The sequence below is a fragment of the Temnothorax longispinosus genome, chromosome 4, assembly GCF_030848805.1.
Source record: "Temnothorax longispinosus isolate EJ_2023e chromosome 4, Tlon_JGU_v1, whole genome shotgun sequence".
In the NCBI taxonomy this organism is placed as follows: domain Eukaryota; kingdom Metazoa; phylum Arthropoda; class Insecta; order Hymenoptera; family Formicidae; genus Temnothorax; species Temnothorax longispinosus.
Window position 1 is genome coordinate 9850338 of NC_092361.1, and position 13588 is coordinate 9863925.

Genomic DNA, 13588 nt, shown 5'->3' on the forward strand with positions numbered 1-13588 from the left:
AATTTTTATTATGTCTAGACATAATAAAAATTGGATGAATTAAAATTATGTCTAGACATAATAAAATTGGATGAATTAAAATTATGTCTTGACATAAAAATAATTCCGCATTTTTGTTATGTGTAGGGGAGACCGGGGCTAAGCCGACACTATTTTTTCAAAAGCAATTTTTAATATTTAATTAAAATTTTTAGGCAAATTCAAATGATATATATTTAAAGAGTGTTTCTTCAGGTCTTATGTCTAGACATAATAAAAATTGGATGAATTAAAATTATATGTTAAAATTTAATAATAATTGTCGTACAAAATAAAAATTGTATGAATTAAAATTATGTCTAGACATAATAAAAATTGGACGAATTAAAATTATGTCTAGACATAATAAAAATTAGATAAATTAAAATTATGTCTTGACATAAAAATAATTCCGAATTTTTATTATGTGTAGACATAATTTTAATTCGTCCAATTTTTATTATGTCTGGACATAATTTTAATTCATTAATAAAAATCGCAATTTTTCTTAGACAATTATTTTTCGAAACTTTTATATCGAGTACAATATTATTTATGCTATTAAAAAGTAAAACGGTGTGCCATCCAAATTTCATCAAATTTTACTTTGACGAATTAAAATTATGTCTAGACATAATTTTAATTAATTATTTTTATGCCTAGACATAATAATAATGTTTCTAAACCATTTTTTCTTTATTGTAAATTGGAGAATTAGTTTTTATTTGTATATTAAAACTGTTTGCTATTAAAAAGTAAAACGGCATGCCATAACCGCAGTCGTGCATAAGATCGAAAAAGCACAAAGTGTACACTATCAGCAAGACGAAAATCGCTCTGAGTCCGTACGACGATAAGCGATATGTCGTGCCGGATTCGACCGATACATTGCCGTGGGGACATTACCGAATATAATGTGTGTAATGTATGCAATATATGTAATATAATGTATTTACATATGTATATATGTATGTAATGTATGTAGTAGTATAACATATAAATGTATGTATGTAACGTAATATTATGTACTAATATAACGTATAAATGTATGTATGTATGTATGTATGTAATGTAACGTATGTATATTAATGGAAGGATATTAATAAAGATATCGTATATGTATTTAGTATTTAATATTTTTTATTATATACTTTATATGTATTACATATTTCAAAACACTTTACATGTATCATTTTTTATATTAAGAATAAAATACAGTTTGCACAAATTAAATAACATTGTCCTTGTGTATCCAAGAGTTGTGCGATCCATCGAATCCCAGCCATTTCACGTAAATCTTGTCACCCCTCCTGCGCAGTACTTTCTCTATGCGATACACGTCCGGATAAGTTGCACGATGCAACTAGTGCTCGTAGAACGCTCCAGCGACGGATTTTCCACGATAGTCCTCGAGTAGATAGGTTACGGGATTGGTATGCTGCACTCTAATGATCTTAAGCACCTCGGTGGTCCAATTCGGCGTGTAACCCTTCTCGAAAATTGTCTTGTATTTGCTGACACCTACTGAGTCGCCCGTTTTGAAATTTGCGGGCCCGCGATCTTTATCGCGCTGTACACCGTAGCCAAGAGTCTTTCGGCGATCGCGGGGGTAACGTCGACGGGTAGCATGCCGATCGTTCGATGCTTGCGCTCGTTGTAATCCGATACGAGTCGCGATAACGCGTCGAACCACTTGTAATTTCCATTGAGCGTAAACATCTTCCACATGTTGTTTTTTAACGTGCGATTGAATGCCTTCATCACCGAATACGTGGAATAATGATTGATGCTGTGTTTTTTCACGAGACGTTGCACGTCGGTGTTGTAAAATTCTTTCCCCATGTCGGTTTGTAGATTACTATGGCACCTCCCTCTATCTCGAATTATCTCGGCGATAGCGTCAGCTGTCTCGCTGCCGCCTTTACCCTTAAGCTGCACGGCCCAGGCGTACTTGCTCAACACATCGATGACGGTGAGTATGTAGTGGTAGTCTCCGTTTAAACGCGAGTACGGGCGCATCTCGACGATATCAGCCTACCACAGATCGTCATACCCTCGCACTATGACATGTCTGCGGGGAAAATTTCTTCTCGCCGGTGCGTGCAATTCGTCCACCAACCGTCGTTTTTCGACATTTTTATCCACATCGGTCGATTTTAACGATCTCATGTTCGGTTAGCGTTTCGTTGGCTGTTTGTTCTTCAGCTGTACATAGCCGTTTCCGTTTATGTTTCTGCGTCGTTCGTAGCTGTTTCTGAACCGTTCAGAAACAATTTCGAGCCGTTCCTGAACCGTCCGACAGCCGTTCGACAACCGTTTTCGAACCGTTCGTTGTCGTTCGTCGTCGTCAGTTAACTGCTTCTTGTCACTCATCGTCGTCGTCGTCGACGTTTTTTAGCCGTTTGTAGCCTTTCCTGTCTCCGCGTAGTTCGCAGCTGTTTTTAAACCGCTCGTAATCGTTTCTGAGCTGTTTTTGAACAGTTCGACAACCGTCCGACAACCGTTCTTGAACCGTTAGACAGCCGTCCGACAACCGTTCTCGAATCGTTCGTTACTGTACGTCGCCGTCGTAATTAATCGTTGCCTCTCTTCACTCGTCGCCGTTCGATAGTTGTTTCTGCTGAACCGTTTCTTCATCGTTCATTAGCCGTTTCCCATCTAACGATATTCGCACGTCGAAGCTTGTTCACCGCAGCCTGTAACGCTCGCACGTCCTTCTCGAACGCGGTAAGCTTTTTGTCTGACTCTTTCCGTTGATCTGTCAAACTTTTAACGCACTGATCCACGTATAGTTTGTTAACCGCGTCACCGTCAGTCTCAAGTTGCGCTACGCGACGAATCTTTTGCAACCTTGCGTCGAAGTCCGTGGCGGCGCGACACAGAGCGTTGTCGCGCACGAAATTTCTCACCAATCAGCTCCACCGATGGTACGAAATAGCATTCGTTGCGACTTCGCGCTGCTCGAACAATCCAAATTTATTGATCACCATTTCGACGCCGATTGAACGGATCGCTGTCGCGCCGTTTAATTTATAATAAGCCCAGCCTCGCGAAGTTCCTCGATGATCGACATGATCTCGTTGTCGTGGACATTGTTGCCAGCTTGACGCAAAGCGTCGAGCAATCGCAGACGATCCACCAGCTCGTTGGGGTCGTCCCAGTGCACGATTTTATTGTCGGTTAGCGTCATCGCGCGAGGAGCGAATAATCCCTTTCCGGATTTTTGCTTCTTGTTTTCGGTCGATATCAACGGTGAGATTACATATTGATACTTATATTCCACGTTGCCCTTTACTCGCTCGCGAGGATCGTGTTTGAATTTATGAGCACTCGTTGTCAACAGTATGCTTCTGTACTTTTGCTTATCGTCCTCCGTGTAGAGCTTGTCATTGGGTATTTTCTTGAAGATCAACTCGTAAATACTGGGTGTGCCGGCGTATCGTACGCCGTCGACATAAATGTTATCCACTTTGTCCACGTCAAAACGTTTATTACCTAGCCTCAATTCATTCTTGCCGAGATAAACGCCGTACACGTTGTCTGTCGTTGGAATGGCGCTCAAAACCTCTGCAATGTAAATTTGGCTTAGTGGACCCAAGTGATCTTGCAATGTTTCTATAAACCATTCTCGACCCTCCGACGTTTGCAACCGCTCTTGCACGGTCGTCTCGATCGAATCGTCCGTGGTTTCAAAAACATCCATGTTTTCGAGAAATTCGGGACTTGTACGTTGCACGATTCGCGTCGGTGTAGAGGTTATCGGTAATACTATCGATTGATTAGATTTACGCGGTGTCGATGACAGATCCGACCAGGAGTCTAATCGTTTCCTCTTTCTCTTCGATGTAGCATCCTCCACCTCCTTCCTGCGCTGTTGAACGGATAGCAGTTCGATTTTCGCGTCAGCGACGCTTTCCGTCGGCTCCTCTTTCTTCACCGCGGTCAAGCTCGAGTTGTCGACGACCTTCTTCAGCGGCCCGATTAGAGGTTTAAAGTGTGTGTTCAACTCAATGTCCTTCTCGATCTTACCGGTCTTCAAAACGCGAAGTTTCTTGCGAATCGAATTACTCGTTTTCGCAATATTTTTCACAATCTTCTCGCGTTCGCGAATCGTCTCGCTCCCATCGATCGCAGCCATCGCGGCGAAAAAACAAAGCAGAGTGTCGATCTCTCTTTCTGTAACACTAACGTTGTTTCACCTTCGACGACGTATTGGCGACGACTGACCGCTTTTGCGGTATCGCGAACACGTTAAATTCGTTTCTGTATCGCCCATTCGAAAGCGCGCTGTCTTTGTCTATCACTACGAATCCGTACTTGCATTGCCAACAATCGTGGCACAACGAGCAAAATTCATCGTATGCCATGTCGGTATTTACGTGATCGTTGTACACATGTTTCAAATTAGTGCCATTCTGTTTGAACAGGATCAGCAGATTCGCGTTGTCGCGTATCATATGTTTCGGTATTCTCGCGTACATCTGACAGAGATAAAAGCAGTCGACGCTCGAGTGCCTGCGCATCGAAAAATTCTCTCTCACAGTGTCTTGCATATCGCACACCACGTCGTCGAAGACGAAGATCGAGTTTGGATACGCGTCGCTCGGTGGAATGACGTCACTGTTATTGGAGAAGGTGTAGCCGATTTCGTCGATTGATGTCAATAAATTTTCCAGATATCGGTATTTCGGTTGTTGCAGCGATTTCGAGTACACGTACACGTTCTCGAAACGTACACCGTGCGGACTTTCCAACAAACTTATCAGAACGTTGGTTTTACCGCAATTCGAGGGACCGCAAATGATCGCGCGTATAGTAGTCGGCAGCATCGTTCCGTGTCTGCGCCTCTCCGCGTTGCCCTCCATCGACCGTGATCTGTCGTCGCAATTCGTCACGCGAATCGCCAACGGTTGTCGCACGAATTTCATTTTTTTTTTACACTTTGTACGACTGAATCGAACTTTCGTTCGAACGTCTATTTATAGGTGCGCGGCGCCGCGAATCGCTTAGTCGCAAAGATGTTCGTCCTGCTGTCGAGACCTTCGGACATTCGCGATTTTAGCGCCGAACAGCTGCAATTCGTACCGAAAGCCGTTCTATTGCAAGTGTGCGGTGATCACGTCTACTATGTGTGGGACAAGCTTTCGGAGCTGTGACGTTGCACGATGTGCACGTCCCAGTCTTCGCCACTCAAACCTTTATATTGTGCGCGTACCCGCTTATCGTCGAGTTATCATGTTTTTCATTTAGCTATTAGTTACAGGAGGAAGCGGTCGGACGGCCCGAGTAGGCCGGGTGGCGCCATCCGCCGGCGCGGTGAAGCGCCCCAAAATTGTAGGAGACCGCAAAGCGGGCCCGCCACGATCGTCACTGTTGGGCCGATCTCGAGCGTGCGTGGACGTCCGGCGAGGAGTCCTGAGGGTGTATTAAGCGAGGGCGGCGGCCCTACAAGCCCATTACGGAGGAAGGATCGAGGACCACGAAAGCTTTGTAAACGACCTACAATCCCGAAAGTAAGGTAACGGGGCCAGCGGGGCGGAACGTCGAGTACCGTTTCACGTATCGTATTTCGTATTTGGAGATGTGCGTAGGATCGCTTCCCGACCTACGCACTAATGTCGTGAATCCCTCGGGATTATTGCTTAAGTCATTTTTACGGGTCTGACAGATCCCGCCCGCTGCTACCCCGTGAATAAAGTAAAAAGGGGGTTTTTTTCCGCCCGATTCGACAATCCGGTGTATGATTGCGTGTGATAGCGTGTCGGCGTACGACGTGGCGGCCTTGCCACGTGTTACGATTCTTGCGAGTGTTACGCGATTATGCGGATCGGCTCAACAGTCACCCTAATATTAGTTTTCGCGCTTCCGTTAATCTGAGTGATTATTTTCGCGTTTCCGGTAGTCTTAGTGTTTCGTTAATCGTAAGTCTCGCTTCCACGGTGGCGTGAATTTCGTCCGTGCATTCATTCTGGGGCGTGTCGGCACGTAGACCCGTTAATTACCGCGCCCGGTGCTTCGAGTGTGAGGCGGCGGAGTAACGAGTCGGGAGTGTGCATTCCAGATTATTCCATTTACAGTTTCGCGTTTTTGTTCGTCATAGAGTTGCGTTCCTTCGGGTAGAGATATCACGCGCCCCGGAGTGTACAGTGCGGAAGTATCACGCGCTCGCGGCGTGGACCGAGGGGCGAGGAGAATCGTGCCAGTATACTGCGTGTACTCTTTCGTAAGTTACGATTGCGTGTATCCTTTCGTTGGCGAGTATTATTTCGTTCGATGGCCTATGTTATCGCCATTTGGGTATGACTTATATTATTGCATTTCGTGTATGAGTTGATATTAGTTTTCGCGCTCCCGTTAAGCTTTATTACTGCGTTCTGCGTATTTCATCGCGTGTATTATTTCGTGATTGCGTGTATTATTTCGTCGACGTATAGTATTACTTTTCGCGTATTTCATAGCGTAGATCTTGCGTGTAGTATTTCGTCGGCGTATATTATTACTTTTCGCGTATTTCATAGAATAGAGTATTTCTTGCGTGTATTATTTCGTCGTCGTCATTACTACGTCCGTGCCTTTCATCGCGTGGATTATTTCTTGCGTGTATTAGTTCGTCGGCGCATATTATTACGTTTCGCGCATTTCACCGCGTAGATTATCCCTGATGTGGATTACTTCGTTGGAGTATAATATTGCGCCTCGCGTACTTCCTAGCGTAGAGAGTTCCTTATTGCGAGTACAAGCTACGCGTATGTTTTTCCGGGAATATTAGTTCTGCGTCCAAGTTTATTTATAACGCGCAGACTCTTCGAAAGGCCTTGCGTGGTCGAGGGATAGCGATTGATCGCGGTGAATAATTCGCTCGCGTCCTGTAAGTGTAACGCTATATTTCTTGCGTGTATTAGTTCGTCGGCGCATATTATTACGTTTCGCGCATTTCACCGCGTATATCCCTGACGTGGATTACTTCGTTGGAGTATAATATTGCGCCTCGCGTACTTCCTAGCGTAGAGAGTTCCTTATTGCGAGTACAAGCTACGCGTATGTTTTTCCAGGAATATTAGTTCTGCGTCCGAGTTTATTTATAACGCGCAGACCCTTCGAAAGGCCTTGCGTGGTCGAGGGATTGCGATTGATCGCGGTGAATAATTCGCTCGCGTCCTGTAAGTGTAACGCTATTATCAAGCTTTCTCTTATATTATATTTTGATTTACATGTTACTTGAGTACTTTCTTTTGTGTTTGTTTCGCCTCACCACGGTCAAACCCCTCCGCATTCAGCCTATGTAAGGACCACTACCCTCTACCGAAAATCCTGAGCAGTCGATGGGATCGGTCAGAGCGGTATCTTGACATATGAATTACGGTAGAGTTCATGTAGAGTACTTTTCGCGGGTTAGAGTAAACGGTGGTGTGGCCGTATCCACACCTGGCGCCCAAAATTGTTTCGTATCGCTTTCGAGATCCGCTCTGCCACCCGATCATAGATTTGCTACGCGATTCAGTCCCGCCTCACGGCCCGGGGAAAATCATATAGAGAAATAGCGTCGCAGAGCATATAAAGACGGATTTGGAGGTTCAGACCTATCGTCGCTGTGACGAACATTACAATCAACCGTGGCAGGAAACGCACATCGACGGTCCCGCCCCATTGATTAAGAATTGCGGCGAATGTCAACGAAAAAAATAAAAACAGGTAGAGGCTTGTTTAATTGCGCGATAGGTGCACTTCCGTTCAAATTGCACATTTCCGGCTATCAGTATTGCGGTCCGGGTACTTGTTTGCAAGAACGATTGGCTAGAAGTGATCCGGGTGTAAATCTATTGGACACGGCGTGTCGCGAGCACGACATAAACTATTCGCCTAACAAAGGCCTCACCGACAGACACGCGGCGGACAAGATGTTTGCCGAGAAAGCGCTGGGACGCGTCATCGCGAGAGATTCGACTCTCGGAGAGAGAGTTGCCGCTACAGCCGTTTGAGCGACCATGAAGGCTAAAACGAAGCTCGAAATGGGTTTGAAAACACAAAAAACACGAACGAGGAAAAGGCCGACGAAGAAACGAATACTTCCGACAGCGAAACGAGGAGTGTATTGCCGATTCTACCGTTGTTGGAAGTTTTTGGTTCTCTGGCAGGCGGAGCAGCCGGAATTACAACGGCGATGAACGCTAGCAAAGCCGCGCAACGTCAGCTGGAAGAGACGCAACGTCACAATCGCGCCATGGAAGGACACGGACTTTATCTCGCTCCGTACAAATATGGTCAAGGACTGTATCTCGGCCCGCATAAACGCGGGCGAGGAATAGCATTAAAGATTAAAAAAAAACATCAAAAAAGTCGTTAAATATGCCGGCAAGTGTTACGACTAACGTACAATTGAGTCGACTGGCAATGCAAATGCGCGTACCGTTCTTCAGAGGTGTTTTCATGCGTGATTCGTTACCGATCGTCAATGGCGTACGTCGAAACGAGAACGGTGTCATGAATTTGGACGATGCAGCGGGCCCCGGTACTCATTGGGTAGCGTACGCCAAGAGGGGAGATCGAGTCGTATATTTCGACAGTTTCGGCAATCTTCGACCACCAAAAGAACTGGTGAGATATTTCGGACCGAGCGTGACGAAGATTGAGTACAATCACACGTTTTATCAGCGATACGATCAGAGCATCTGTGGACAATTATGTTTGCAATTTCTCCGGACGATCGATGACGATCAGCGCTAATTTAAAACCTGACGACGCGCCGTGCGGAGACTCAGTGTTCGTCGAACAGCTTCCACCGACATGTCTATAACGTTCACGCTGACCGGGAAAAGCAGCATCCTCGCGGAGCACTATTTTCCCGCCGTGGATCTGAGCGACGGTGGCTACGAGCTTGGCCTAACGTGTTTCAAAACTTATCACACTATTCCGAACGTGAATTCTTCGAATAATAAATTTTATTTCTACTAGGATGACACGGAAATTACGATTCCCGAGGGATCGTACGAGATACGAGCCATACACGAGTTTTTGAAACGTGTAATTTCACGGAAACGTCCGCGACGCGTAGTTCGTTCCATCGACGATCGTCGTACGTCGATCGCGGATATCGCGCGAGAGGAGACCGTTCGCGCGAACGGCTACGAAGACGAGATCGCGGAATACTCAATAGTACTTCGCGCAAATTACAATACGATGAAGAGCGAGATCAAGTGCGCTTTCAGAGTAAACTTTAACAAACCGAACAACGTCGGATCGCTGCTGTGATTCTCGTCGATGCGTATACTGCAACCGGAACAGTAGCACAAATCGGACGCACCAATTAATATCAACGTAAACATTATCAACGTAAACATTATCCGCGTTGAGTGTAACGTGACCGCGGATGCGTACAGCAACGACAAACGCGTTCATACGATACACGAATTTTCACCGAGTGTACCACCGCGATATAAGATATCGGAAACTCTGGCGCAGATCGTTTATCTGCCGATCATCGCGCGGAGCGTTACGAATCTAACAATACGCGTCGCTGATCAAGACGAACGATTGCTCGATTTTTGCGGAGAAGAGATCACCGTTAGATTGCACGTACGACGGCAAGAGCGATAACGTGCCAGTGTATGCGTGAACGTGAGTGTACGCGCGACACATGAGATGCTAGTGTTAAACGACTCGGAGCACGCGACAGATAACAGTAATATTTTTACGACTGCGCCGATCGACGATGTCGTTAAGTCGACATTCGGTGGCGTTAAACAAGAGACGAGAAAGAAGCTAAACACGTCGAACGTTAAGTTTTTACAATCTCTGGGATTCGCGGTGCGAAACATCTGAACGATGACTGAAATTCTCAACATCGGAGGCGAACCGTTCTTTGACGATCGCATCGTCAAGCTCGAGACTCACACGTTCAACTCGTACGCCAACACAACATTTGACTTGACTATAGCGACGAGATACGAATACCCATACAACAGCAGGATTTGTTGCCGTGCGAAAGTTTTCTCTACGTCGAAGGAACATTGACGGTGACCAGAGCAGCCGACCAAGTCGATAACGTGGTATTGGGTACTAATTGCGTCGCGTTCATGTTCGACGAGATTCGATACGAGCTCGACGGTATGGAGATTGATCGCTGCAAAAACGTAGGAATAACCAGCACGCTCAAGAACTACGTTACGGTATCGTCCGACAGAAGCGTGATCCTGCGAAACGCTGGCTGGGAACCACATAATAACCCGAACGGATATTTCAATTTCTGCGTACCGCTCAACTTGTTACTGGGATTTTGCGAGTATTACAAACGCGTGGTGATCAACGCTCGTCACGAAATTATCTTGATACGATCGCGCAACGACAACAATTCCCTGGTGGAAAGTCTCGCGTTGGAGTCTACTATCAAAATACTCAAGATACAATGGCGAATGCCTCACGTGGTATTGAACGAAATCAACAAACTGTCGATGCTGCGCGCCTTGGAAGACGAACGATATCTAAGTATGGGTTTCCGTTCGTGGGATCTGTACGAGTATCCTTTGTTGCAGAACACGACCAAGCACTCGTGGGCCATTAAGACCGCGACTCAGCTCGAGAAACCGCGATACGTCGTTTTCGCTCTGCAGACGGGTCGGAAGAATGTCATGTCTGCCGACACAAGCCGATTCGACGACTGCAACTTGACCAACGTAAAACTCTATCTAAACTCGGAAGTTTATCCGTACGACGACCTGAATTTGGACTTTGGCAAACACAGATGGGCGATTTTGTACGATATGTACGCGCGTTTCTGCAAGGGCTACTACGGATATGAATATCTCGAGCCGAGTCTCACCGTTTCGACTTTTCTACATAACGGCCCGTTTGTGATCATCAATTGCTCCCGCCAAAACGAATCCGTCAAAAACGCCGCCGTGGATGTCAGAATAGAATTCGACTGCATGGAGAACGTACCGCCAAATACCTCCGCGTACTGTCTCATTATACACGACCGCGTGATTGAGTACAACCCGTTGACGAACGTGGTGTGCAAAATAGTCTGAATGTTCGCGGCAATGTCGACGTGAATATTATTTTCTCTCTCTCTCTCTCTCTCTCTCTTTCTTTCCATCGGTCTCCGATACAATTATTGAAAGGAGCGAGGGAGGGGAAAGTATAAATCAGAGTGTCGTAAGACGGTTTGCAGGGTTGCGCGTCATACCACTCGATCGACGCATCGACGAGAGATAGAGAGATAAAGAAATCTCGTCATGTCCGTACCAACGTTCGTACGCCTGCAAGGATTCCTCGTCGGGATGAAATTTGTCGTGAAGGAGGTGGCGGTGCTGAAAAAAGGCTGCGTTCTGACGCATCACATCTTTACGTACCCCATGCCGTGGAATTTCCTCACAAATTCGGACAAATCGTGCGCTACCTGGTTGATTCGCAATCATCATGGATTACGATGGGAAGACGGAAACGTGCCGTACAGCATGGTGAAACGCCTGATTACATCGGCCGTGCTAGGTGTGGAAGAAAAAGAAGACGATGAAGAAGATGACGATGACGACGAGATGCCGACTCTTGTGTACGTCAAGGGATGTCAGAAACGAGAATGGCTGGTGGATCTGCTGGAGAATTATGCGCGAAAATACCTAATCGTCGAGACTCTGAATGCGCATTACGATAATATCGAATCTTTGAATAAACTAGATGACACCAATACTATGCGATGTAGAAAACATGAAAAGAATTGCGCGTTACAAAATGTAATAAAACTATTTAACTGGTGGTCGCGCACGATGCCATAAAGATTTGCGATTTTTTTTTAATAAAATAAATTATATATAATTTTTTATGTTTTATTTCTTACTCTCCCTTCCCTCCCCCATCATCGCCGTTAGAGTAGGCTTTACTTCTCCTTCTCCTAAAAAATCCATTGCGCAGTTCTATAAACATTAATTCCCCCCCTCTTTTCCCCCACCACCACTACATTACTTTTTGGAGTTGTCGCGTATGCTCGATTAATTTCATATGATCAGTCTTGTCGCGATCGCTTGTACTGACGGTCAACTTCTCAGAGCCTAGAGAGCGAAAATGTTCTCCTTTGAAGGATGCAATAGCAGCAGCAGAAGCAGCAACAACGGTGCAAAACGCGTGAATGCCATGAATTATTACGTGCCGATTCACGACGTTGAAACTTAAACGTATGAAAAGAAATGTAACAGGTAAGTTTCGTTTAAGATAAAAAAAACATCTAGAGCCTACCCCAGTTTTTATATCGTTGCAAATTGTAATATTTACGATAAATAAAACTAATTTCATTTTTTTTATACAACATTTCGTTGGACCGTCGTGCGGTTCGTATACTTAGCAGACGATACGCGCTGACAGCTACGGAATACAAATTCCTCGAAATTGGCATCAACGTGGGTCCACCGAGCTACGTGGAGAACGCCGTTGGAGATCATCGAGGAAAGGAACTGCTGTAGTCTCTCGAAACGTGGAAGGCACTCTACGAGCAACGGCAAAATATTCAGAATTTCTTTCGCAATGACTTCAAAGATGCCCATTGTTTTATAAACGTGGACCATTAACTGTGAGAGTTCGTACGTCGGTTAATAACGTCAAACTCATACGTCTAGAATCTGTAAACGTACGCTTGATGATGACCGAATCGACGTTGCATCGTATGTTTGATCTCGATCGGTGCATCGATGCGAGATTCGATCGATTGGTCAGAATACTTGCGGCAGTCGATGCAAAATTTGCGCAGTTCTCCGATATTGCGTCCACCATGACGGATCCCAAGGAAGCGTCGAATGTAATATACGCTAGCGATGCGTTCAATACGAATCAGCTCATCGATTGTGAGCTCGCAGCTTTAGTTTTTTAGCACGTAAGATATATTATGTAAAAAAAGAGTTAAATAAACAGGCTTTTTTTACAATTAAATAAACGATGTAATTTCTTTGCGTGCAGTCCATCCCTACCTATATTTTATCAAATGTTGTTTACGACGAACATGTTCCAACAGGTTCGATGCGTTATCGGGTCGATCATCGTCTCGATGACGTCATTTTGCTTCCTCATAGAGAAAGCTTTGTTTTCGTTTAAAAAATTTTTTTTTTGTTTTTCTGAATGTGTTCAGAATGTTCTAAAACGTTGAAAAATTGCAATTTTAAAAAATGTTTGTATGTATGTGTGTGTGTATGTGTGTGTGTATGTGTGTGCGTGTATGTGTGTGTGTATGTGTTAAATTTACCGAAATTTCTATAAGTCCAGAACTAATCAACCAAATATTAACGAATTATATATGAAATAGAGATAGAAAAAACTGAAAAATATAATAAAAGTAATAAAAATTGCTAATAATCAAGGGGTTCTTTTTTAATAAAATTTTGAATTTTTTCAGAAATGTTTGTTTATGCTTTAATTTCCGCAAATTTAGAGATATCGATCTATTTCTAATTTTATTATATTTTTCAGTCTTTTCTACCCCTATTTCATATATAATTCTTTAAGATTTGGTTGATTAGACTTAGCTTTATACGCGATCAAAGGTCCCTAATTTTTAGAAAAATGTCTGTAATAGCTTTAACTTCTATAA

At 44.5% G+C, this 13588-nt stretch overlaps 1 protein-coding gene across 1 annotated transcript; it reads left to right on the plus strand.

The window, feature by feature from the left end:
* The first annotated feature begins 8802 nt into the window (after positions 1-8802).
* Positions 8803-11042, plus strand: LOC139812072 (uncharacterized). The gene is made up of 2 exons (XM_071776699.1): positions 8803-8903; positions 9953-11042. The coding sequence occupies exons 1-2, from the start codon at positions 8803-8805 to the stop codon at positions 11040-11042; spliced, it is 1191 nt and encodes a 396-aa protein (XP_071632800.1).
* Positions 11043-13588: the final 2546 nt, after the last annotated feature.